Source organism: Saimiri boliviensis, chromosome 2 (assembly GCF_048565385.1).
Source record: "Saimiri boliviensis isolate mSaiBol1 chromosome 2, mSaiBol1.pri, whole genome shotgun sequence".
Lineage (NCBI taxonomy): Eukaryota > Metazoa > Chordata > Mammalia > Primates > Cebidae > Saimiri > Saimiri boliviensis.
Genome location: NC_133450.1, coordinates 206,758,665 through 206,786,487, shown reverse-complemented (window position 1 = coordinate 206,786,487; position 27,823 = coordinate 206,758,665). Strand labels below are relative to the sequence as shown.

The 27,823-nt window shown below is 47.4% G+C and overlaps 1 protein-coding gene across 14 annotated transcripts in view; it reads right to left on the bottom strand.

Annotated features, from left to right (window-relative positions):
- ZNF618 (zinc finger protein 618) overlaps nucleotides 1–27,823 on the bottom strand; it is a 173,914-nt gene that overhangs the window by 69,613 nt on the left and 76,478 nt on the right. For all 14 annotated transcript variants that reach the window (XM_039474825.2, XM_039474814.2, XM_039474812.2 and 11 more), the window contains exon 2: nucleotides 11,958–12,001. In XM_039474825.2, coding sequence (XP_039330759.1) covers nucleotides 11,958–12,001 — 44 coding nt within the window. The remainder of the gene's footprint in view (nucleotides 1–11,957; nucleotides 12,002–27,823) is intronic.

Below are 27,823 nucleotides of genomic sequence, written 5' to 3'. Positions count from 1 at the left end.
GGTATACACGTGGGTGCCATGGTGGTTTGCTGCATCCATGACCCCGTCATCTACATTAGGTATTTCTCCTAATGCTATCCCTCCCTTAGCCTCCCATCCCCTGCTATCCCTCCCCTAGCTCCCCACCCGCCAACAGACCCCGGTGTGTGATGTGCCCCTCCCTGTGTCCGTGTGTTCTCATTATTCAACACCCACTTAGGAGTGAGAACATGCTGTGTTTGAACTTCTTGTATTTTTATCCACACTCACTTCTCAAGTGATCTCATGGAGACGTATACTTTTATTTCGTATTTATCTTTTTTAATTTTAATATTTTTAAGAGACGGAGTCTCGCTATGTTGCCCAGGCTGGTCTTGAACTCCTGGGCTCGAGTGGCCCTCCCACCTCAGCCTTCTGAGTAGCTGGGACTGTATGCCCATGCCACCATGCCCAGCTACATTCTTAGTTTTAAATATTAACTACATGGTGGCGAATCCCAAATTGTATCTCCAGCTTGAACTTGTATCCCCCCAAACTCTAGACCTGCCTAAACCCCCAGCTATTTGACAACCCCATCCGGATGCCTAACAGGCACCTCGTACTTAACAGGTCCAAAACCCTGCCGCTGTATCTCTTCCCTCAAGACTGGAAAACAGTTCTGCCTTCTAGCCCAGCACTCTTCCGGCTAACCTCTGCAATCCAAGACAACACAAATAACTGCCAGCGTCTCCACTTCCGCTAACAGTAATTCCATCCTTCCAGCTCCTCCTGCCCAGACCTTAGAACTACCCTTGACTCTTCCCCTCTGTCACTCCCCACCATGAAAGTATCAGCAAATCCTGCCAACTCCATCTCAAAGTATGTCCAGAATCTGACCACTCCTTTCCATGCCATGACCACCACTCCAGTTCAAACCTACTGCCCCTTTCTCCTGTCTTGTAAACATCTCATAAGCAGTCTCCCTTCTACATTAGACACAGCAGCTAAGGTCTTGTCACTCCTTGGCTGAAACTCACTTAATGGTTCCCCAGTATTTACCCACTCAATGTTCTCTGTTACCTATCTGTCCACTTTACTGTCTATTCCTCAACTAGAACGTGAGCTAGAAGACAAGATTTTGTCTTCTTGGTTCATGATACTCAGAGCAGTGGCTGGGCACATGGGTGACGGTAAGAGGCTGTTTACCAAGTGAACCAAGGACGAAGCCCAGGAAAGGTCAACATCAGCATGGCGCTGGAGGCATCTGTAGCCTCTGATCCAGGCAAGACTTTTCTGTGATAAGTCCATCAACATCACCGTAACTGTCGATGGTTGCGCTGTTTCTGCAAATATTCAGAACTGGAGAGTAACTCATTTATCCAGCCCTCATTATAACATAGGTTGGAGATGCTTCACAGAAGCCAATTTTCTGAATAGACGAAACTTATTTCCTGAGTATCGAAGTTGTATCTTTATCCTTTCCAATGAACTGTTGAAAATTTCCTAAAATGTAACACACTCTTCCCACTTTCTGAAATGTCAAGTTACAGCAGCCTGGTAACACCCTGATATCCTCTCTTGAAGGTGCAGGGTCACCATCATGACCACCAATCAGCATAGACTCAGGCCCTAAGCGATAGGGTAGCTGCCTCCACTCACAGTTCAGGAGCCTTCATTCTCCCACCAGCGGTTCTGGAAACGCTCCTCTCTGCTTCGAACTGTCTCCTGCTCCCAACTCCAAATCTGCCCTCTAATTAATTCCATGTGGTTCTGGAAGACTTCCAGAGGCCAGGGCTCTCCCCACTGCTTTTTGTAGCCTTGTGCCTGGTCCTCTGGCAGGTGTCAGCTAAGGTCTGCTGAATGACACAAACAGAAAGCGACCAGACGTAAAACACCAGCATGCCGGGTGGAGGTGATGCTGGTGAGGGCGGTGATGATGCACATGGCACAAATAACACGGACAGCGATGCCAAGGGCAGCTGTGATGTACTGAGTGCTTATGACCTGCAGGGGGTGGCGTTCCAGGCCCCACACGTATACCATGCCATCCTTCTGCACAATGCCTGATAGGGGTATTTTTTGTTTTCTAGATAAGAAAGCCGAGGACTGCAGAAACAGAGTGACTTTTTCACAGTCTCCCTGCTTCCTAGTGACACAAGCAGAATTCTGCCAGGTCTGTCTGACTCCAAAGTCCAGGCTTTTAACCATTTGGATAATTTTCGTTTTCTCAAGAGAAAAATAATTAAAAACGCTGTTGAATGAATGAACACATACGTGACGAAATGCCAGAAGGCCCAAGACACAGGGAACACATTCCATTGTTTTCTGCTGTTTTCTGAGCATCCAGACAGAACTGGGCATATACGAGATGCCAAAAGTAACACCGACATGGAATAAAGGAAAGGAATGAGGGGTCCCCCCTCTTCCACAGAGAAAAGTGCCTGGGCTCTGTCCTGGCTGCCTGCCTCTCTTTCTCCCTGATGTGTTGTCAAATGCTGCTGTGCTCAAACGTGTCCTTCAGATAGAAAGAGTCTCTAGCTTTTAGTGACAAGGAGAGAAGCCATAGTGGGGAAAAGGTCATAGCTTCATCACTAGCCTGGGAGAGCTGAGAGAGAACGTGGGGTAGAACCACAGTGTCCACAAATGCCAGCGGCGAGGCCCATGCCTGGTGCTATTTCACCTAAGTTTCACATCCTCACACCATCACCTATTCCTTAATAACCCTCAAAATTCTCTGTACTTCCATTTCTGTCATGTATCCCTGATATATTTTAATAGCCAAGTAGAAAAGATTAGATTAATAGATTAAAACTATTAACCTATAAAACAACTCTTAATAGTCTAGAAATGCAAAGTAACCTACAATGTATAAATACATCATTAGTTGAAGATAATTCTTAGGCACTTAATTTTCTTCATTGCACGGTGTCAGTCAGCCACAACATTGGGTAACACTGGAGTTCACAAAGACAGTATATGATTTAAATATTAACAGTAAATTCCCTGGTTAATTTAAACCCAGGGAGGGGGAAAGCAAGAGACTTGGGCAATCGTGTCAAGTCACAAACTCTGAAATTTAGCAGGCTGGGGTTCCGCAGTTACAGCTGGGAACGTCTTTTGAGGGCGCTGTGGCGTGTGCAAGGTTGCCCAGGCTGTGAAGAAGAAGCAGTGTTAATGGCATTTTAAACAGACACACTGTCTTCACTTTCCAGCGGGTCTAGCAATGGTGCAGTTCTGACCCATTAGCAATGTGCACTGTCCTCTGAGGGGCCATGTCTCTGTGTCTTCTAGATGGAATCTCCCCAACAGGCAGGTGGGGAGTGGAGGCCAATGAGGGGCCCATGCTCACTGTCCTGCAGAGACCCTCCGTTCTGCAAAGACCATCCTGCACACATGAGCAGGGAGCTCAACCACTAAAGAGCAAGGCCATCCCTGAGCCCTCACACTGGACGTCTAAACAGAGGACAAACACACTCCTTCTGTTCACCATTACTTCGTGCCAAGGCCAACTTAGCAACTACTCCTTTATTCTCTGAGGTCCAACTCCTCTGGCCATCTTCTCCTAGGCATGAAAGGATAAGGAAGCCCCCCAGCAGGACTGCAACCCTCCACCTTCCTGCCCACGTCGCCAGCTGATGCCCAGTGCTGCCCAGCTGCTGACGTAGCGTTGCTATCACTCCATGGTGCTATCACTTACATAGCTTTGCTATCGCTCCACTCCTGGCATCACAAATGTCCTCCTCCCCTCCACCCTGCAGTCTCTAGGACTGGGAGGGTGACAACCAACCAGCTCTTTCCCCAGCACCCCAGGGTGAGAACTCAGCCCTGATTTGCTCACTGCCTGGAGGCATGCTGCCCTTGGACACACACAAGACTCTTTTAACTACGTGATCCAGTCCTTACAAGGTGCTTGGAATGACATAGCAGATGCAGGGCTTATTGCTAGGGGTTCTAACCTGCCCACACCTCGCCTTCCTCATGTGCCAATCAGAGTTGTTATACTTACCACTAAGAGTGCTTTAGAAGATTAAAGGATGGGGCCAGGCATGGCGGCTTATGCCTGTAATCCCAGCTCTGAGGGAGGCCGAGGTGGGTGGATCACTTGAGGTCAGGAGTTTGAAACCAGCCTGGGCAACATGGTGAAACTCCATCTCTACTAAAAATACAAAAATTAGCTGGGCATGGTGACAGGCAACAGTAATCTCAGCTACTTGGGAGGCTGAGGCAAGAGAATCGTTTGAACCTGGGAGGCAGAGAGCGCGCCATTGCACTCCACCGGCTGGAGGACAAGAGTTAGACTTCATCTCAAAGACAAAAAGAAGATTAAAGGATGGATGGATGCGAGGTGCCACATACCTAATAGGAACTCATACGTATTAGTTCTTTTCTCCTACCCCTACTAAGCACACCAAATAAAATGTGAAAAGTTAGGTAAACTATTAAAAAGATGGGCTCACAGGCCGTCAGGAGAGTACTCATACGTGGAAGTAGAAAAGGAAATTTTAGTCCCTATGGAAACACAAGGAGTAGAAGGCACCCCTCCATGCAGCAGTGAGGCGGAGAGATGGGAGACCCACACTGCAGCCAAACCCGCTGTAGGACGGGCAGGCAGGAGTGAGCAAGAAGGTGGGTCTGAGGTGTCCCAGCACGGTCAACTAGCACACTCCGCATGGAGTCTGGAGGGTGCTCACACCAAGGGTGGGCATGTTCTCTTCTGTCAGCAGAGCCAGGCAGATGGTGAGGTCATGGGAATTTCCTGGGTTGCCTTCTCAGATCAAGGGTCTCTGTTATTGAAGGCGTCAAGAAGCAACTAGGTCAGGTCCGCCTCCTTAGCATTCTCAACACTGAGCTGCAGGACAAGGCAAGACCCTGCACTCTCTGAACTAACAGCCACAGGTTCATAAGAAGAACTTTCCTACTTCGCTCACGGAGCATAAGTCGGGGGCCTGTGCTGGGTGGGAGGACTGAGCTCCCCAGAGACTCCCACCAAGTCCCTTTGCTGGACCACCCCAAGTTCAAGTGCGCTTTAGCACAAACAAATCAAGGATTTTGATGGACGTGAATTGTGGACTGCATTTCTGTGGCTGTCTCCGGAGGACAAACCTAAGACTGCATATGAATTTTCAAGAATCTGCCTTATTTACAGAGCCTAGGTTGAATGGTAACCAATTAAGCAGAGTGAACTCTGTCCACCAAAAAAGCAACTGGCCCCTTTGGAATAAGGCCATAAGCCCCTATTCAACCTGCAGTTTAGGATTTTTGTGGACAAACATTGCCCAAATTTTCGTAGGGTAAGAATATTTCTGGAAATACATTTCTAGAAAATCAAATCTGAGCTCCAGTAACAGGAACATAAATCTAGAGTTAAGATGAAGAAACATACCCTCCCAAAACATACCCAGTTGTCAAATACTTCATTCTGCTAATACCATACTCTTCATTAACTAGCACTGGGCTGACTACAGGTTGAATGTCCCTCATCTGAAACACTCAGGACTGGAAGTCCCTGGATTTTTTATTTTTATTTTTTTCAGTTTTTAGAATATTTTCATGACATTTACCAGTTCAACATCCCTAATGCAAAACCCAGAAATCTGAAATGCTCCAATAAGCATTTCTTTGCACAACATGTAGGTGCTCAAAAAGTTTTGGATTTTGTAGCATTCTGGGTTTCTTTCTGGATTAGGAATACTCAACCTGTACTGCTGTGAAATTTTGTGCAAATGAAATCACGGTGTTTAGGGCTACTTTTATCTTACTGCTGAAAACCGAAATGCTAAAGAAGAATATATAAATAATTATGCAGCCGCTCACATGTGGTTATCAGATAAAATGGTCCACCAGCAAAAATATCTTGGCTTAATTAAAGAACAAGACTTAGCTACAGTGAAAGCCATTTTACCATATGGGTGACTCCGGACAAGTCTTGTCCTCAATTCTTCCTGAACAAGAGGGATGCCAATCACTATCTCAAAGGGCGGCTGGGAAGATCAAATGAGCCACAAGACACATATGTGGATCATGGTAGGCCTTCAACAAATATGACCTCTATCACTGTCTTCCCTCCCTCCAGCCCCTCTCCAACGTCCAGGCTCTACGAGGAATCAATTGCCACCCCACTCCTAGGAACCAGAATCCACTACGGTAGTTAAAAAATAAATGTTTACTGAACACCTACTTTGAACTGGGCATTGTAGTAAGGGTATATATATTATTACACCTAATCTTCATTGACGATACTATGAAGGAGGTACTAACATCATCCCCAGTTTACAGATGAGGAAACCAAAATGCAGGAAGGCTTGGTAATGAGTCCAAGGTCACACAACCAGGCAGTGGACAGTGCCAGAGTCTGAAACCAGGCAGTCTGGGTTCTTCCATTCTGCCCTAGGCTGCTTGGCCCTTAGCAAGGCTGAAGAGACGGCGAGAAAGATGCTTGACAGATCAGGCCAGGGGTGCAGGGGGTCATGGAGAATGAGGACCACGGAAGTACAGCTGCTCCACTCTGGGGCCATCCCAGAACCAAGCAGGAGGATGCGCATTTTTGGATGCAGGCTACACATAATCCTTTGCTGAACTAAAGTCCTCAGGCCTGAAAAGAAAATAGTCCTTCAGAAACTCAGCTCTAAGCCTCCTGTCTAAGGTCCTGTCTGTCCTGAACCCTTGGCAACACCTATCATCACATCTTATCCCCTGCTGCTTATTCTCCTCCGAGCAGCCAGAACGATTCTTTTAAAACCAAATCCTATCGTGCCACTGCTCTGTTCAAACTCCCCAGTGGCTCCTGATCTCACACAGGGGAATGGCCAAAGTCCTGACAACGATCTCCAGGGGCCTCCGCGGCCACACCGGCCTCCCTGCCGCCGCTCCAGCTCCAGGGTCTTTGCACCTGCTGTTCTCTCTGCCCGGGACGCACTTCCCCCAAATGACTGCTTGGTCTGCCCCTGCAACTCTTTCAGGTCCTTGTTTATGACTCACCTTCCGTGAACGCTCAAATTAGAGCGGCAACACTGTCTCACACTCTCCCGACCTCCTCTGCTTCCCCTCACCACACCTGTTACTACCTAACAAGCATCTATTTTACATATTGATTACAGCTGCTCCACTCCCTCTACAACATCAGCTCTACAAGGGCAGGGATTTCTGTCTGTTTCACTCACTGCTGTGTCTCCAGCACCCAGGTCAGTGCCAAGCACTCAGTAGGCGCTCAGTAAATATTTGTGGAATGAATGGAGGAGATTTGATTTTTTTCATATTCTCCTTCCCAGTCTGCAAGATCCTGTTCACTTGTAGGGCAACTAGGACCTACAGCAAAATAATGAGTCCCTTAACCTCTTGCAGCCCAGGTTTCCTTATCTCCAAAATCAAAGGGTTGGATTAGATTTTTTACAGTCCTTCCAGCTCTGAAAATCTGCAGCTGACAAAAGGAAAAAAATATGTAATTCTTTATTATGCCAAGTCTGTAACTATATTTACTTAATTATACAAACTGCACTTCCTTCAGAATTTTCCAAAGTTAAATCCCCACAGCTCCCCTCCCCCGACACCCGACCCTTAGAATAAGTGGGGTTTGGCTGGAGTTGTGCTACGTGAGTTGTAACCTGCACACCAGGTGGACATTAACCTCAAGTGCTGGGATCACTGGTCTTGTAAAATCGACCCAGGCTGGGTTACAAGGAAGTAAACCAAACCACATTCGGTTGTTTCTTAAGATCAGAAACACCACCTCTCCTTGTCCCCCTCAATTTAACACTAATTCCTTAGCAGCCCGTGCTGTTGATTTTGGGGGTTAGCCAGAGGACCTCTGGAGAAATAGAATTATGTGTTCCAGGCCAAGAGGAAGGCGCTGGGATGAAAGTGGACCCTGGCATGGTAGCAGACTGTGCCATAGCAGAGCTGGGGGTGAGGGCCCACGTTAGAGGGCTGGGGGTCCTTCAAGGTCATTGGCTAGCCTAATTCTGACTTTGGGGAACCTCAGCGCCTTCATTTCTCCATCTGAAGCAGGGATCACATGAGCTCTGATGTTCTACAAAGTGTCCAACCCATCTAAATCCTGCCTGGCCATGGTCAGGTCACCAGGGGTATCAGCTAAGGCCACCACACCGACAATGTTCTCTCTTTTTTATTTTCTTTTTGAGACAGTCTCACTCTGTTGCCTAGGCTGGAATGCGGTGCCATGATCTCGGCTCACTGCAACCTCCACCTCCTGGGTTCAAGTGATTCTTCTGCCTCACCCTCCGGAGTAGCAAGGATTACAGGCACACACCACCATGTCTGGCTAATTTTTGTATTTGTTTTTAGTTGAGACGGGATTTTGCCACATTGGCCAGGCTGGTCTCAAACTCCTGACCTCTCAAGTGATCTACCCGCCTCGACCTCCCAAAGTGCTGGGATTATAGGTGTGAGCCACTGCGCCCAGCCCAACAATGTTCTCTTGACGTTTAACATACAATTCGCTTCTCAGACTGAACATCAAGTCACTATGTAAGTAACAGTGTATTGGTCTTTCAAAGAATTAGTTTTCATCACGGAATCAATATAAACTTGCCTGTGAGCTCCTCCAGAATCCCACCTTCTTGAGAGGCCCCCCAGCCTACAGCACAGTCCCCAGCCCCGAGCAGGCTCCCGTAACACGCGTTAACTGGTCCCTTCCCACCGAGAAGCAGGAGGGCGTGGGGGTAACTGCACGTGTCACAGAAGACTCAGGTAGACATCCTGGCTCTACTGCCTACCTCCACCTAGGCAGACTTGGCCTGTAAACCTCTCCGTGCCTCAGCTTCCTTGTCTGTTAAGTGGGAATAGTAAGAGTACCTCTTACATGAGAAAAGATTACATAGAACTAAATAAAGGCTGGGCATGGTGGCTTACATCTGTAAAGCCAGCACTTTGGCAGGCTGAGATGGGTGGATCACTTGAGCTCAGGAGTATGAGACCAGCCTGGGTAACATGGTGAAACCCCAGCTCTACAAAAGAAATGCCAAAATTTGCCAGGGGTGGTGCTGCCTGCCTGTAGTCCCAGCTACTTGGGAGGCTGAGATGGAAGGATTGCTTCGGCCCAAGAGGTACAGGATGCAGTGAGCAGAGACTGCACCACTGCACTTCAGCCTGAGCAACAGAATGAGACCCTGTCTCAAAAAAAAGACAAATTAATAAATTAATATACATCGATCACTTAGCTCAGAGCCTGACAAGGAACTGTTGACCAAATGGTAGTCATTGCTATTAGAAAGCCTTGTTTTTACACCTTAAGCCATACGCGACCCCAGGTTTGGGTGGCCCTTCCTGGTATATATTCCTGTGCCATGGTAGAAGCACAGGCTCAATTACTGAGTATGTGTGATGGAAAGCCCAGACAGCAGGAAGAGCAAATCCGTGTGTCACATGCTACTCTCCCCATCCTCTGACTGGGCAGGCATCTCTAATCAATCTCAGCATTCTTCCACTGACGATAGCCCTCGGGGATAATCCTCAACACAGACCTTCAGGCAGCCACCATGGGAAAACCCGCCTGTTCTTCTCTGGTTATATTCACCAGGCAGAGATGATCGTGTAAGAGAGAGCCATGCATTAGAAAGTGAGGGCAGACAACATGCCCACCAGACTGACGAGGGGTGGGTGGTGCTTTGTCTCTTCATTCACCCAGTGCTTTGAATAAAGCGCCTGCCATGCAGGAGACACTCGAACGTCTACTCGTGTGGATAAATCAGCATCTAACCCACCTGAGTTCCTAGCACACGGTACTACCAGAGTAGGTGCTTAGTGAAAGTGAGAGGGACATGGGAGAGGCTGTCTAGACCCTCACTTGGGCACAGCACTGACGAATGGAGAAGGCACCAGCTTTGACAGGTTCAAGGCCCAACACGGCCATGGACATATCATATGCCCCTGAGCAGGGTCCTTCCTCCCGAAGGCCTCAATCTCCCCTCTGCACAATGAGACGGTGGTCTACACCAACTCAAGGCCCTTTCCAGTCCTGACATACCGATCCGAGAAACACTTCCAGCCACCAGGATGAGGACTGCCACGGCCCCACAGGCCACAGCCTCCTACACTGTTCACACACAAATCCCACTCCTAGGGGCCCAGGAGAGAAACACAAAACACTGGGCAGCTACTGGCTGCATGCGCCACCCCTCCATGACCACAGGCCCAAGTGCACCGTCTCTGTCTGAGCTCTACCTGCTCCTCTCCACACTCGGTGTCCCTACGTCACTCCCACGTCTTCTTCCATCTCATCTAGCATCCCCATCCCATAAACACATACTGAGAGCCTGCTAGGGGCCAGGCCACGGCAGCGAATAAGACAGACGTGTTCCCTGCCTATGGAGCTGGCACTCTCAGAGAGACAGAAAAAAAGGAACACAGGGAAGGGAATGAAATCACGAATAACGAAAACTAAATAATTAAAGAGCTATGAAGGCCACACACCACAGACTGGGGCACAGGTCCCTTGGTACAGGGGGTCAGGGAAAGCTTCCCTGAGGGTAGAACTGACTCCGATCAGAAAGATGAAAGGGCACTCATCAGAGAAAGAACATTCCAGGCACAAGGAACAGCAGTTGCAGAGGCTCTCAGGCAGGAGTCAGTATAGACTGGGGGTTGACAAACTGTAGCCATTTATGGGCATATTTATGTATCACCATGGCTACTTCAGCATTATACTGGCAGAGCTGAGAAACTGCCACAGAGATCATACGGCCTGCAAAGCATAAAATATTTGCCACACAACACGGGTCTCCGGATTCCATGGACCTCAGGCCTGGTATCATGGCCTCCGTTCCGCTAGCCTCCAATCCACCCAACAAATGGACACCAGGGTGGTATTCCTGAAACACCAAGCCCAGCACATTACTCTCCTGCTCAGAGAATGTCAGTATCTCTCCATGGTTTCTCAAAGTACATTCCAAGGAACACTTGCTCAATGCAATGAACTTCAATAAAAGGGTCCCATGGTTAAGAAGTCTGAGAAACATGATTCTCTCTCTGTCTCTCTCTTCTCAAGCACGCACATTACCATATTGAAAAATTTGGAAAGTCCCATAGCAAATAAACCTTTTTAATTCTGTTTAACCCACTGTCCTCTGAACTTATTTGGCTACAGAAAGAACGCTTTCTTTCTCACAAAAAAACTCCATTAACATTTTAAAGAACTAGTGTTCCGTAGGCTCCCGGAACTGAGGGTCAGACTGCTTGGCATTCACAGTCTGACCCTCAGCTCTAACAGGTGACCCTAGGATCGATTCTAAACTTCATGTATGTGCTCTGGGGAGCCATCTCTCATCTGTCCCTTCCCTTCTTTCTGCCTTCAAAGCCCCAAATAAAGGTCATATGGCCATTCCAGCCTTGCTCTACCCAACAGAACAGCAGCAACAGCAGCTGCAGCCTGGGTGCTGCCATCACCGAGTGCCCACCTGTGCTACCTGTCATGCTGTAAACAGCTTGGACCTATCTGGTATCGCTTCCTCCCTTCTTTGCTAAAAACAGTCCAGTTCTCCTCTGGGCACCACCCCTCTCCCCTCTCCAGCTATCCTTGAGGGTGAGGACAGACCCTCCCACCCCCAACTAGTCAGAGTATCCCATCCCCTGCTTTGGCGTGACTGGCCAGAGACATGAGCACACGACACTTGCACATAGGCCAATGAATTCCAGACGAGGATGGGACTGGCTGCCCAGGAGTTGGCCATGCAGCAGCCCAGGTGTGATTCCAGCCCAGGTCTTTCTGCCTAGTCTTATGCTTCATTCTTAAGTTCTCAACTTGAGCAGCCAGTGGCTGGTTCAGGAATGAACCATCCTTGGATTCTGGCCCCAGGTACCCACATGGAAAATGCTTTCCATAACCTCACATTCTCTGGGGGGGTCTGGATACTCTTAATGAAGGAGGGCTGGCCTGGACTATCCATCCTTTCAGGGGGTAGGTGAGGACCAGGGAGTGGCAGCTGTTTGTCATGAAGATCTGAGTGGAGGGGTGGACAAGCGGGGGGCAGGGACAGGGGGTGTACCTGCTCGCAGTGCTTTTTCTTCCAGCTGCACTGGCTCCGTCAGCCTGCAAAAGAAACCCAAAACACTTACATCAGCCAAGGTGGAAGACACAGAATCAACCCAATGCCACCCCACCAAGCTCTCACTGAATACCAGAAGTGGGATGAGCTGGCCATAAGCCCCACTCCACTCCTCTAGGCTGGAAAAACTTGCACCTAGTGGTAAGAGGGAGTCAGGACACATTCCCACAACCCCATTTGCTTGGCCCTTTAAGCCTCACAGAGCACCCACTGCCAACACAAACTCAGCAACTGCACAGCCCTGGGGACTCAGTGAAAAGTAAGTAACCAGCTAAATCTGAGATTGAATTGCACCATTTTTATTTTCAGCTGGGATTTCCAATAAAACAGCAGCTGTAGATTTATTCCTACAACCAGAGGGAAAAAATCCTATTATGTTAAAGTATTCTTTCCCCCAACCCTATGAGCAGGAGAAGGCAAGGGAGTGCCGGTTCTTAATCTCTTTTATTTGGGTGTAGGGGGAGGGGGAGATAAAGCTGACCAAATGAAATTTTCGGAAATCATAAAATTCTGGTTCAGATGCAGAGACTGAGGCCTTGGGTGCAGAGGGAGGTGCCTGAAGTCTCATGAAAACAAACACCAGGGGGTCCCAACTCCTAGACCAGTGCTCAGGGGGACCTCAATGGAGAGGCTGATGGAGGTTGCAGACCTGGGAACAATGCCTAGATTCTCCACCCCCGCCAGCTGAAGATGTATTCCCGAGCTTTGCCAAAACACCTCTAATAAGAATCACAGGATAATACAGGTCTGAAATTCAGGTGCATATGTGTTTCCAAATTCAGAATTTTTCCCATTTTAGAAAGGTAATGTACTGCCTGTGTTTTATATTTTGAAACAACCCTGGCAGAGCCCCTGCTAATCAAGCACATTGATATTTCTGTTGTAAAGCATACGTATAGGTAACCCTACAGAGGATAAATGCCAACGAGACAACAATCACAACCGTAGCCTTTTCTCCCCTCAGGTCAAGTTCTGCTGCCTCATCAGTTACAAAAACTTTTTCAAGTTTTTTTTGAATTTCAAGATTGCGGATAAAGGACTGAGGATCTAAATAAAGCACCAGTAGCTACCTTTTGATAAGTGCTTACGAAAAGCTGCAAACTGGCAACATCAGATGGCAGACTTCGATTCAAACAAATTGGCAATATATAAAAATACGAGAATTGCACTGAAAAAAGGCCAGATCGCCACCTTCTCTTATTAACCTGGATAACCCTGTGATACCCAGTCCTACATGGTGACAGGCAGCTAGAGCTGACACACTTGCTTTTCCACAGTCTCTACCCCTCCCTCTTACCTTATAATAACCCAGCCCCTGTCTGGTCCCAGTGGGCATCCACACTAGCTCCCCATGGAGAGCTTCCCATTGGGCGCTAGGATATGGACATTCATGCCTTCTCTCATTTAATCTTCACCATAGGCCCTCCCTTCCACCCTATAATATCCCCATTTTACAGGCAGGAACACAAAAGGTGAAAGAATTTAAGTTATGTATCGAAAGTCCCACAGCTATAAGCTCAGGTCTGGGTCACCCCAAAGTCCACCTTCCTCAATTCTGGAACATTTTACTTCCCACCAACATTCAGGAGAGTCAACTGGGAAATGGGGTGACGTCAAACAGCCCCTATTTCCCACACAAGGGAAAGGGAAAGGTTAAGGACTAATAGGGAAGGAGAAATGTGAGGTCTGGAAGGGAGAAATTAACGAGCTGCCAATGCATTATTTCAATGGAAGAAACAAGAAAGCAGAAAATGGTTTGCATATCATTTCACTGGGAGCAGAAGAACAGATCAATTACAGCCTCTTTCCGACATCTTGCATTCCTCAAAACTTGTATGCGAGGCAAACATGCTGAAGTTGTTTTAATGTTTGTATCATAAGCAGCAGAAGTGGTATGGGTGGAAATTCTGCCCCAGAGAGCTTAAGAAAACGGTCAACTCCCAAATGGATCTCTCGCCTTTCAGACTTAATTCTGTGCGTCTATTTTTGCATTTCACACACACTTTTAAAGTTGTCATTTTTGTCCTTTTCCTTCACAATTTCACACAGAGTTGACCAGCTCCAGTGCAACAAACCCCATGACACAGTGTGGGAAAAGTGTCTCTGTTTTCAGCACGCCTAATAACCTCCACCTTTGTTTCTCTTTTATTGGGTGAACGACACTTCAGCTTCGTGTTACTGGTAGCTGCACGCATTTCTGTTTTCCACCCATTTACGTAAAACAAAGAGAAAGTGCTAAAAAAATGTTCAAAGAGTTGTCAAATACTTTCACAGAGACTCAGGTGGTGGTGCTGGGGCAACCAGAAGAAGGAGATCTCCCTGGGCAGGGTGTGGGATATTCAGATGGTGGCAGATGAGAGTTGCTTCATTGGGATATGGATGGACAATGGATTCAGTGGGAGATGTCCAAGACACATGTGTCAGTATCACAGCACATGGCAGTCACAGCATGTGGGCCCGGCCGAGTCCAGCTACACCATGACGACAGAGCCGAAGCCCACTGTGTTGGGAGCACCAACTCCCAGGATGAGACCCCCCTACGCCACGCCAGTGTGGTCTGTGTCCTTACAAATACATCACAGCCATTCCTTCCATGTGGAGTAAGCTGAACCTCTGACGTTGCCAAGGCCAAAATGTTCTAACAGCAGCAATTTCATATGATTCCATCTAAATGACAAACTCGTCAGTACCCTGTGTAATCTGACCTGATTCTCAATGTGAGCTGAAGCTTAAGAGCACAGCGTTTAGAGTCAGATGGTCTGAGTTCAAGTCCTGGTTTTGCTGTTTTCTAGCTCTGTGATATATTCCCAAGGCCTCAATTTCTTCGTCTGCAAAATGGCAAGATGCTAATCACAGGACCTACCTCACGGGACTGGCTTGGGACTCAAGAAAAATACGGTAAAACATGTAATAGCATGTAGAAGTACTTAGTGAGTGCTTGGCCATAATAATTAAAATAATCATTGACAACCCTATAGTTATAGAGGCCATTATTTACTGGGGCTAGGAAACGGAAGCACGGAAAACCAGAATGATATGTATAAGATGAAGGAGTCACAGAGCCAGCCTGGATTGGACCATGGGTCTTCTGCCTAAAAGCCTTCCCCGAATCCTAAGTTGCAAGAGGGCATCTCATTAGTGGCCACCACACCACCACAGCCTGAAGGCCTTCTCCAATGGTCCGGTCAGAATGACAATAACGCCAGTCAAGCAGCCCTGGCATACGTAGTAATCACTAAAGTAATGGAAACTCCCACTGCAGCTACTATTGCTCCATCATCTCCTGCCACTGGACTACGTGCTCCTAAAGGATGTAGCTTGTTGCCCTGGCTCTGAGTCTCATTTTGAACCTTAGACAAGCTGTTTCTTTTCTCTGGACCTGAGGTTCTCCATAGGTAAAAAATGGGGATGGGGAAAGAAGGTTAAATCAGATCATCTCCCCTGTCCCTTCCATCTCCCTCATTCCATGTGGAGCAGACCCAACCGTAACCAGTCCCCTCTATTGGCCAATAAAATAAGGAGGACCCCAGGGAGATCCTCCTTCCCACTCTCATGAAGCTGGGGTAAACGTGTATGCAAGCCCTCCAGCCCACATAAGGGTGCCTGTCCCCCCTTCCCAGCCCCACCCATTCCTTATGCACCAGCTTCCCCTCAGGACCTGGGCAAGGCTATTTCGGGTTTTATCTGACCCTCCCCTTCCCTCCCAAATGAATGTGAAGTTGTTCTTTTCCATTCTCTTATTAAGGGTTTTCTTGGAAAGAAAATATTATTCCAAACCCAGAAATTTTATTTCTAAATTTGTGCAAATGTAAGTTGTAAGACATTAGCTGCATTTCACATTTTGTGCAAATGGCAGAAACAGGCAATTCGTGTGCTCCAGGATGGGGGCTGGCCAACGATTTCGATAAAATAAACCCTTTTTTAATTTAAATGCTAATGCACTGAATTAAAATTTAATAACTGAGGAAATTGAAAAGCCGAGCAGGAATATTGGAAATAAATCCAAGCAGAAACAGCTGAAATTAAAAATTCTAGAGAGTGGGAGGATAGCAGCTAAGCTGTCTTATATGATTACATTTTTTTTTTTTTTCAGAATGAAGCAAAAAAAAAAAAAAATCCTATCTCTCGCTGGCTCTAGGGCAGTAAATCCACAGTGCTGTGATTTATTGCTCAATTTTCCTGAGGGAAAAAGGCTTTCTTTCATGCTGAAATATTTCATAAATTTCAAGCCAGCATAAATTCTTAATTTAAAAGTTATGGAGGTCACATTTAGTGCACTGGTACGGTTCCAAAATCTTAAAGAAATAGCAGCGACCAAAAAAAAAAAAAAAAAAAAAAAAGCAAAAAGGAGGGGTAGAATTTGCTCTTTTCTTTTTTCCCTTTTTTTCATTTTGGTTTTAATTCACACAAGTTGAAATTTCATTATTAAAGATTCCTCCTGGATGGATAGAACCCAAGCAGGTGGGGAACCGGTGTGCGTTTGGAAAAAACCTGCTGCAAAAGATGAAGAGATAAAGATTTAATTCAATTATAAAATGGCTTTTTTTTTTTTTTTTTTTTTAAGCCACTTGAGGAATTTCTGGTAAAAATTTCCTCCCTTCATTGCCCGGGAAGGGGTGAGGGTGGGGGAGGGTGGCCAATGTAATTGCTTCTCTTAGATCTCCAATCTTTTGTGCACACTGATATATTCATTTGTTATACAGCTGTTCAGCGGCGGAAAGAATGCTGGGGCGCCCATAATTCTAAGCAAATCAATCAAAAATTAATGATTTGTCATGCTTGCACAATGGAGGAAAAACAGCTCCTTAGGTCCTGGCTGCCTGATCTCGAAGAATGAAATGCCTTTCTTCGATAAGCGAGCCGAGCCTGAGGTGCTGCCACAAATGTGGGGGCCTCACAGTCCCCCCAGCTCTGTGAGGGCAGAGGGGGCTGCCATCTTGGAGGGGTGTTTCCAAGATGGCGCCTCAGCTAGCCAAGCTCAGGATGGACCTGGAGCAGCACATTTTCACAGTGCTATAATTAGGATTTCGTCCTTGCCTCCCCCCACCGCGACTCAAAAATTACTTGGTCTCTGGAGAATTGAATGGCTCCCTCCTCCCCCAGCTAGATTTAATTTGTCCCTGTTCATTGTTTTCCCAACACTGCTGACATGCTGCCATCAACGCCTTCCACCAACTCTACGGGACTCGGACTGGGGCTGCAGTTGCTGAAGCGTCTGTCACCCTCCAGGCTGTGTGCTGCCCCTCCCCCAAAGGCCAGATCCCATACATGACCATGTATGTCACCAGTACCTAGCTCCGGGCCCGGCACAGGGCAAATACTTGGCAAATACAGTTGAATATGTTAATTATGCTTATTTCTCAAAAAATGCTGATAATGAGGTTGCATAGATGAATGATGCATTGGCCATTATGCTTGAACGAAATCTATCAACTGACCTCCAGTAATTAATCATTCTTTTATTCACTCAGCAGATAGTTCTTGAAAACCTACTATGTGGCAAGTACTCTGCTGGGCTCTGGGTGGATGACCTCAAATCCACTAGGGGACAATTTTGAATGCCCGGTGGTCGGTATTTTTCAGGCGTCTCTGCACCCTTATGGAAGGGAAGCGTGAACATGAACCCGGAGAGAAAAGGGAGCTTCTCTGCATGCTCAAATGCCCTTTGAAGTCTGGCGGCTTACTAATTCTTACCAATTCATTTGAATGTTACATTCACAACTACCAAATACATATGACACCATAATACACATTTCACATATTTTTACATGTTAGTACAAACATAAACATTGTGTTAAAGGACCAGCTGGTACAATTAACCCTGCAGGAAGAGATGTGGCCTCAGTAAGTGGGTGCAACCAAGTGCATTCAACCTGGAGGCCCGCAGGGGGCGCTGCACTGGCAAGAAGCACCCACCCACCCAGGACCTGCCCAGAGGATGATTCTACGCCCCCTAATATTTAGAGGACAGTCAGTCTGAAACAACTCAAGCCTTATGTATATATCTCTCTCCTTCCCAAAATCCAGTGAATCTCCCAAAACTTAACGTGTAACTTTCTGTCTCCCTCACTGAGGTACAAGACTCAGATAAGGAAAAATCACTCATTCATCCAACGAACATTTATTAAGCTCCTACTGCGTGCCAGATGTCATTCTTGGCAGTCGGGATACATCCCTACCCTCGTGGCTATTATATTTCAAGCTAACATTAGGCGTAATAAATAAGTAAAACATATAGTATGCTTAAAAACAATCAGTTCTACAGTATGTGGGGGAGACAGGGGCACCATGACAGGGAAGGATAGGCTGGTCAGGAACGCTGAGGGCAAAGGAGGAGCCACAGGTTGCAATTTTAAGTAGGGTGGTCGGGTAGGCATCATTGGGGGAACACTGGAAGAGGTGAGAGAGTTGGCCATGTGGTGTCTGGGGCAAAGTGGATGCCAGTGCAAATGACCAACAGAAAGAATGCCAGGGTACCTGGCGCAGAATACATGAGGAGGAGGAAGGAGAGATCATGGGAGGTCAGCTCCTGCAGAGCCTTGCAGCCCTCCAAAGAGTCTTGGCTTCCACTCCGGGAAGCCGCTAGAAGGTTTTGGCAAAGTGACATAATTTGACTTCTATTTTACAAAGATCACTCTAGCTGCTGTGTTGAAAGGAGACCATGAGGCCAGGGTGGGAAGCAGGAGGCTGGCGGGGCTATGCAGTGGCCAGGGAAAAGATGATGGTGGCGGCGGGGGCTAACGAGGCTGAGGAAAGGTTGAGTTCTGAATATACTGGAAGGTAGAACCATCCAGACCCGCTGGCAAATTCGATGTGGGGTATGAGAGAAAGAGTCAGGAAGATTCCAAAAATCACGGGCCTTAGCACCAAGAAAAATGGAGTTGCATCTCTCTCATACATGAAATTATTAACCAGCAGCACAGTACTTTACAGATGGTTATATTCAGTGAGATCCTCCCAATAACCCTGCAGGGAAAACATTGTGGTTTAACCACCCTCCTTTCACCAAGCACCAAGAGGGGCTAAGTGACTTGCCCAAGGTCATACCACCGCCAATGGCTTGGTCAAGGCTCACACATCTCACCCAAGTCCACAGCCATTTCCTCTATATACTTGGCCCTTCCTCTATAGAATCAATGGATAAAACCTGGCCCCACGTCATATGGATGAACCGTTTTTCTGTCTAGCTACAGAGCTCCAACTCAGGCATAGGTGGCCCCAGCATTTAGTCACCAGGTATCCCCGAAAAACGCCATTAAGAGTGCCAGAGACTGCTGAAAAAGTTATAAAGAGCTTTGCAAGTTACAAAGAGGATTCTCTTCCCAGAAAACCAACTACACGATAATTTCTCTACTTAGACCTTGCCTCTTAGACCATATTCAGTGATATGTGCCTAACACATTGTACTTGGTTTTTGAGTTTTCTTTCCCAACTGAACACGGTAACTCAAAGCCACTGACTGCCCTGGGTTCCAAACTTGAGGAGTGGGTAGAGGCTGCCAGAGAAGACCCTGGCCTGAAAGAACTGGAACTCCATTGGTTTGTGCCATTTTCCCATGCATATTTATGAGGTTCCTATTAGATGTGTGATTCTGGGCAAGGGCTTGGCCGGTGGAGGATACTAAGATGAATCAGACCTGTTTCTTTATTCATTCACCCAAATGCCCCTATGCATTATGATGTAAATGCCTACTATGGGCTGGGAACCAAAATAGTTACTGGGGACATCACAGCAACAAAAATAGTGAAGGGGACCGGCACTGACGACTTAATGACTTCAATCTACCAGTGTGCAATTACCAACTGAGATGCATGCTCTGAAGGGAAAGCTCCGGGTTCCATCAGCATCTTTGCCAAGAGGATCCAACAGACTTCAGGGTCAGGAAGTCCCCTGAGGAGGGATGCTGGAACAGCGAGACCAGAGCTCACGCTCAACAGTGGGGAAAGAAACTCTAGACGCAGGTGAAGCTAACACAGGCTGGATGGCAGAATGACACACACCTCGTGCAGGGCAGTAAGGAGAAGGGTACCACTTTGCCCAGCTGAGAAGCCCAGTCCCTGAGGCTCGCTGGGCTGCAGCCTTCTCTGAAGGCTTCACCAATGGAGGAAGGGCCCACCCACCCAACATGGACAGGCTGACACAAAGAGTTTCTGACTGACTAGACCCCCAGGCCAGAGCCCACACCTCCCTCTGGACTTGGTAGCTTCCAGCTGTGAAGAGGAAGGAACAATGGTTTGATCTTTCCCCTTTTTATTTTCTGCAGAGTGGCCACAATGCTCCATGGAACAGAAATGTGAAGACCATCCCCAAACCAGGTCTAGGTGTCTTCTCTGCAGGGGGCCCCAGAGACATCGCCACTGACTGGCCAGATCTCCAACTACAAGAGGAAGCCCAGGGAAATGACTGCTTTCTCTATGCCTCTCGGTTATGATGCATTTCCATCTTTCCCAAGCCTTGGCTCTCTGAGGTTGTGTTAAAAAAATAAATCATGCTTCCCTTGAATGGAACTAGCCCTGTGAGTTTCCAGATACAGATGGATTCTTCCCCCTCTCCAATGGGCAGCCATGCAGACTGGATGCAGACCCTAATAGAGTCATCATCATCATCATCATCGTTGTCTTGGTCATCACTGCCAACAGTCAGGAGTCAGTAAGTCCGTAAGTCAGGCTAAGGGAGCTGGAGGCTTACAGACAGACTTCGAAGGTATGTGCACCCCAAAACCAAGTGTCAGCTGCAGACCAGAGGCAGTAGCCAGCATAGTGTCCACAGTCCCCTTCCAGGGACAAGATGCTGGTGGTTTGGGGCAGCGAGGAGGAGAGAAAGCTTCAGGACTAAGAGCTACAGGGAGCAGCAGAGCCCAACTGAGGTAACTTGGGGGAAACACGCACAAGACGCTGGCACGTATTAGTTGCTCTGTGAACACAGGTTTTCTTTTGTTGTCGTTTAAAGAAACTGCTGCCACTGTTGCGAGGCCCCTGCCAGTCTTAGACTATGTGCAGAGGGCCTGGTTTCCTTCATGCACAAACCTGAGCCTATGGGAGGGATGGAAAAATAGAAGAATTCACCTCCAAACCTGAGGCCTGAGTCATGAAGTTTAAAGGAGAAGAGGGCCGGGTGCGGTGGCTCACGTCTGTAATCCCAGCACTTTGGGAGGCCAAGGTGGGTGGATCACCTGCAGTCAGGAGTTCAAGACGTGCCTGGCCAACATGGTGAAGCCCTGTCTCTACTAAAACTACAAAAACTTAGCCAGGCATGGTGGCAGACTCCTGTAATCCCAGCTACTTGGGAGGCTGAGGCAGGAGAATCACTTGAACCCGGGAGGCAGAGGTTGCAGTGAGCTGAGATGGTGTCACTGCACTCCAGCCTGGGCAACAAGAGCGAAACTTGGTCTCAAAAAATAAATAAAAAATAAAGGAGAAGGGGGAAATACACAGAGAGGTGGAGGCAGAAGCGCCCCCTGAATGGCTATGCGGGACTCACCACCCAAGGCACAGGGTGGTTCCCATCCCAGGGCACCAGGTACCACCATGGCTAGAGCCCTCAGTCTGCACATGAATCCAACTGGTACTATGACAGCTTCTAGTTGATTAATGTGTGTTCATTCTATTCCCCCAGCTGGGCAGGATCACAAAGTGTTCTAAATGTCGTCTCAAAAAAGAGAGGTTTTTCCTGGATCGGGCAGGCCCAGCGAGGTGTTTTTATTTTTTAAAACACTTTTTATATCGAAGAAATTTCACATTTACGAAACCTTTCTCAGAGACAGTAGGGAGGTCCCATATATCCTTCACCTGCCACCAGGGGCTCCAGGAAGGGCAGTGACATGGTCAGAATTCTGTCCTCCAGTGGGCTGCTGGCTAAGGGGATGACAGACACCAAGACCAGTTAGGGGGTAGATTTCAAAGTCCGGGGAGGGTTGGCTGAGGTCTGAGCTAAGAGAAGAAACCTGGTCTCCCTCCCAGGGACCAGCAATCAAAATGCCCACAGGTTCCAGGACTACACCAGGAAGAAAGAAGCCAGCAGTCACGCCTGAGTCATGAAATTTACAGGAGAAGGGGGCCGGGCATGAAATGGAACCAGTGTGGGTCTTTTCTGCTTCCTGTGAGTTTCCAGGTACAGATGGATTCTTCTCCTCTCTCTGATGAGTAGACATGCAGATTGGATCCAGATCCTAATGGTTACTGGGAGTCAGCCTGGGCACAAGCACCACCACGTGTGAGTGGGACCCTGGACGCATCATGATCCCTCAGTGCCTCAGTTCCCTTATCTGTAAAATGGGGAGATCCCACTGCCCACCTCAGAGCTACTATGAGGATTACATGAGCTAGTCATGCTTGGAACAGGATCTTTACATCTATGTAGTGCCAGCTAATAACATCAATTCAGCATAAAGGGCTTCAAATGACAATAATCTTAGCCATCCAGAAGTGGCCAGCATCCACTGGGCACCTCCCGTGTGCCAGCCCTGGCTCAGGGTACAGCAGGCATGATCTCATTTAATGTTCTCAGCTACCATAAGAGGTGGGGATGTCACCAGTCCCCATGTGCAGGGGAGGATTTAGAGGCACGCCGGGACCAGGGACCAGCTGGGAAAGACTCAGCCAGGACTCCAACCCAGATCCTCCGTCCAAGTCCACATTTTCAAATCCGATGCCAGCCTGGCTCCAAGGTTGGCAGGATGACCTTGGAGAGTGACTTGCCCAGTCGTCTTTCAGCGTGGACACGCTCTTCTGGGTGCATAAATGCTGCTCTGCTTGTTTTCTTTTTTAAAAAAGAAATGCATCTCAGTTCTTTCCAGTCACAGTTAATCTCTCAATTTACAAAAGAGTGAGTCATGTGACTGAATTCCACAAAAATTCTCTCTCCAGGTTTATGATTTTACAGAAAACTCTAGGGAAAACCGCCTGGAGCGAGTTAAAACCAGATCAGCCATAAACCATGTCCTGGTACAGCCTCACCAAGCCAAGACTCAGATTACTCATTAAATATGTGATAAATATTCACTTCAGAGCAGCAGGAAGTGGGGGTTGGGGGTTAAAAAAAAAAAAAAGGAAACTTTGTGCTTCATGGAGAGAAAAACCTATTATAAGTACAGAGGGTTGCAAACTCCAAATTAGGTGAACCCAGAATTCAGGGACAAGGGTTTAAGTCACCCCCTTAGATATTTCTATGTATGGTAGAAGGGGAAGAGGCTGTCCTCAAATCTCTTCCAGTGAACTGAAGGCTTCAGCCTCCTTTGATATGGCCAGGGTAATGCTGGCCTGTATGGCACGTCTGGACGGGCTCACCAGGGAGGGGCAAGAACTTTACACTCCAGGAGACCCTCATCAGCACCAGGCCTTCCTCTGACTTGCTCAAGAGGCAGTCTCTGGCCCTCAGACTGCCCATCTATTCGACGAGGCCGCTGGACTGATGGTCTCTCAGAAACATTCCAATGCTGACATGGAGTCAGGCAGGCCTGAGTTCCAATTCTGCCCGGGCCACTAAGTAGCTCGACACATCCTGTCTCTAAGCCTCAGTTTCCTCTGATGTAAAATAGAGATAAAAATCCCCCCACCCCATGGCTGTAGGGTGGATGAAGTAATAAAAAGCCTGTAATAGTCTAAGCCAGTGCCGACAGTACTACCTGAGCCACAGATCTGGGTGATATCGTTAGGATTACATTGATGGTGGTAAGTAAAATTAATACTTTTTTTAAAAAAAAGTCAAACATATCCTGATCTCTCTGGCTGGCAGGGTTTATCTGGCACAGCATTTCCCAGCATAGACTCTACAGGCCAAAGGGTTGGGTTTAAACCCTGGCTCCACTACTTACATGCTGTATGTCACTGGGTAAGTCACTTAACCTTTGTGACTCAGTTTCCTCATCTGTCAATTTGAGATGATAATAGTACTCCCCTCACAAGGTTACTGAGGACCAAATCAGTTCATGATACATAAAGCTCTCAGAACAGCGTCTGGAACTTAGTAAGCAGTATATAAGTACCACCTATATAAATAGTTACTTTTCATAAAATGATTTATTAGTAGTAAACTCGAGCTATAATTATAACCACTTATTAAAATTTGGGCAAGTCCCTTTTTCCTCTAGGCCTGTTCTCTAGCTATAAATGAGAGAATTTTGAGGACCCTCTGAATTCTGAAACTTGCTAATGCTGTCTCACGGCCTAGATGACAGTCTACTCTAACCACCCCTAGGAAGCCTTCCCTGACCACAGGACAACGTCCTAGGTGCCTGATCACCCCTAAGATCACCCCCACTCTGTAGCCTTGCTCCCCACCAAGCTGCAGGTTCCGGGAGGGTGGCTTGCTATTTTCAGCTTCTGTGTGACTCCACAGTACCTAAGGCTACAGATGTGCTGCATCAAGATAGGGCTTCATACAAGTCAGTTAACTGGTTTAAAACATAAAGAAACTGTAGTGCCAATAGTCAAGAGAGCCAGGGTGGTGAACGGGGTCTAGGGAATCATTTCATCTAGTTGAAGAATGGCCTGCTAGTCACTTAGCAGAGGCTGCCTGGGACCATGTGTTAAGAAAGATTCTGAGGTCACAGCAGAGCTCAGTTAGAAAGAGTGTTATGATTGATTATTGATGTCTGCAGTGAGTATGGTAAAGCTGGGGATGGAAGCATGCCTGCCCCCTCTAATCCAGTCCAACGCTCTTCTTTTTTTGAGACAGAGTTTGCTCTTGTTGCCAAGGCTGGAGTGCAGTGGCGTGAACTTGGTTCACTGTAACCTCTGCCTCCCGGGTTCAAGAGATTCTCCTACCTCAGCCTCCCCAGTAGCTGGGATTACAGGCGCCTGCCACCACTCCCAGCTAATTTTTTGTATTTAGTAGAGACAAGGTTTCACCATATTGGTCAGGTTGGTCCCAAACTCCTGACCTCAGGTGATCCACCTACCTTGGCCTCCCAAATTGCTGGGATGCCCTTCTTGTACAGACAGAGAAACTAGGGCCTCCTGATCCCCAAAGCACCCTTTTTCTGCTCACCACATTTTCATTTGCAAACATATACCCACACAGAAGAAAGAAACTGAGGCCTTTTAAAATGTGTAGTAAAAAGAGACATCAAAGAAGAAAGAGGGGCAGATACAAAAGAAATACACACAGTAAAAAGGAGGTGTAAAGTGCAGGGCTTACTTTTGCTGTAAAAGAGAAATAACTACAGAAGGGCAAAGTAGATGTTCTAAGAAAGACTTCTTTTTTTTTTTTTTTTTTTTTTTTTAAGAAAGAAAAGTCTGGAACACATGCTCAAAGTAGAAATCTTACAAATTCCTATTGCAAAATAACTCCTGGTCAGCCAACCACAATCTCTATAAATATATCACAAGATCAACAGCCCAGGCAAATAGGGGGAGGGGCAGAACAACTGCATGAATTTTTTTCAAAATCAAAATAGTAGATGCAAAATAGTTCCTCTCATAGTTGGAAAGGCAGGAATCACTCGTATTCCTACAAAATGAGAGGCCCACGAAGAAACGAAAGATTGTAACTCTACACATCCCAATGGATGCCTGCTGAGAAATCTAGACAACCAGAGTATTTTGGAATTATTCTAAAATTCTGTTTTCTTTGCAGGGGGAAAAAATCTGGTACTTGAATTCATCAGGGCAGTTACGAGCTTACAGTGACTTCCATGGGGTCAGTCAGGGTGGCAACAGACAGTAAAACACTCTAAGGCAGGCGTCCCCAAACTTTTTACACAGGGGGCCAGTTCACTGTCCCTCAGACCGTTGGAGGCCCACCACATACTGTGCTCCTCTCACTGACGACCAATGAAACAGGTGCCCCTTCCTGAAGTGCGGCGGGGGGCCGGATAAATGGCCTCAGGGGGCCGCATGTGGCCCGCAGTTTGGCAACGCCTGCTCTAAGAGGTCTGATTTGGGAATATTCTTCAGGATCTAGGTGAGAGAGAGAGAGAGAAAGAGACAGAGAGAGAGAGAGAGAGAGAGAGAGAGAAAGAGAGAACTCTTAGGCCCTTTAAATAGAGGCAATTGATAGAAGGATTTGAGAATACAGGTGATGAATAGAGAAGCCAAACAGAGAGAAAACCAGGGCTAACAGCCTATGAGGGGGCTGCTACCACCCATAGCCCTGAAGAGATAAAAGGGAAGAAATGGTGTTATCAGAAACTGGGGTTGTCCAGCAAGAGGTAAACTTACGGCAAGGGCTGCCCACTGGGAGAGGAGCATAATAATTGCAAAATAACTCCTGGTCAGCCAACCACAATCTTCCCACCAGGAAGGGCTGGAGCTGAACAGAAACCACCACCACAGGCAGAGAATGGGTGGGAAGAGGTACCCAGGTTTCTCCCTCCCTTTTCACATTCCTTTCTTGCTCCTGAGCATCCTACTGGCTAAACGTTTGAAGGCTAGGGAGAAAAGCACCTAGGAAATGAAATTCCTTGCAATACAGGGCACAGCAGGGAAAAGGAAGGGACAGAACTGAGGTCAAACCAAAAAATCAGTTCAGATAGGAAACTCCAGAAGTGCAGGACGCACTTGAAGACACCGCTCTGCACAGCTAACCAAAGAGCCCACCTGAGTCCAGCTCCCCCATTTGGACTTCAGCCTCCTCATCAGCAAGAGCTGCCTTGTCTTAAACCGCACCATCCTCAGCACTATCCAGTAGAGTCACAGCTTGAAGTTTAAAGAACTCTGAAAGTCTGAGAAATGGATGCCTGACGACACAGCCCAGGCCCCCAACATGTAGGCTGCTTGGGTAATCTTCCAGCATATTGTAACTTCAGTGTTTGCTGAAACAAGTACAGAAAACTCATAATGTGAAAGGGTAATGCTGTCTCAACCTCCTGCCTGGAAGACTCAAGCACCCCGTGGACACTCTAGAAGCATCCCTTCACCAGACCTATAGGGATGATGATCAGAGGCTCCAGGAACCAAAGTTTGACTAGAGGAAACCCACTCCAAGGGCCTCAGAACTTTCCACATTCAAGGACACTCTGGAGGCATGCAGGACCTTTTTATTGTTTTTTTGAACAGTATCATAAAAGGCAAATGCATTCCTGCCCCACACAGACTCACCCCCCAGAACTTCTTTGTCCTGGTTGTTGCTAAAGGCTTGATTTAACTACATTCTGCAAAGAAAGGGCCCTTCCCCTTCCTTTAAGCCTCCATTCCCACCTCCTCCAGGCCACAAGGGTGATCTCCCTCCCCTGTTTTCTTAAAGCACTTATTGCCTGCCTGGGCCATTCAAAGGATATTGATCAACCAGCTGGTATACTCAGTCATCTTTTTATGACCTGTCTTCACAGCTGGACCATCCATCTTTCCCAGGCAGGGGCTGTGCCTCTGGATTCCCCAGTGCCCACCAGACAGGCCAGCACATAGAGAGCATCTACATAGCATCCTTAAAGGGGAAGGTGACTCAGGTTCCCGGAAGCCTGAGTCTGGGGTGAGAAAGGAATAATGTATTCTATCAATCTCCCACATACATTTGTTCAGTGATCTTTTATATCCATTACTTCATTTAATTCTTCACAAGGTAGGAGTCATGATTTCCGTTACACAGAGGAAGAAGAGGAGGTTAATTAACTGAAGTAACAAGAACAGAATCAAACTGTATATAACTTTTTTTTTTTTTTTTTTTTTTGAGACAGAGTTTTGCTCGTTACCCAGGCTGGAGTGCAATGGCGCGATCTCGGCTCACCGCAACCTCCGCCTCCTGGGTTCAGGCAATTCTCCTGCCTCAGCCTCCTGAGTAGCTGGGATTACAGGAATGCGCTACCATGCCCAGCTAATGTTTTGTATTTTTAGTAGAGACGGGGTTTCACCATGTTGACCAGGATGGTC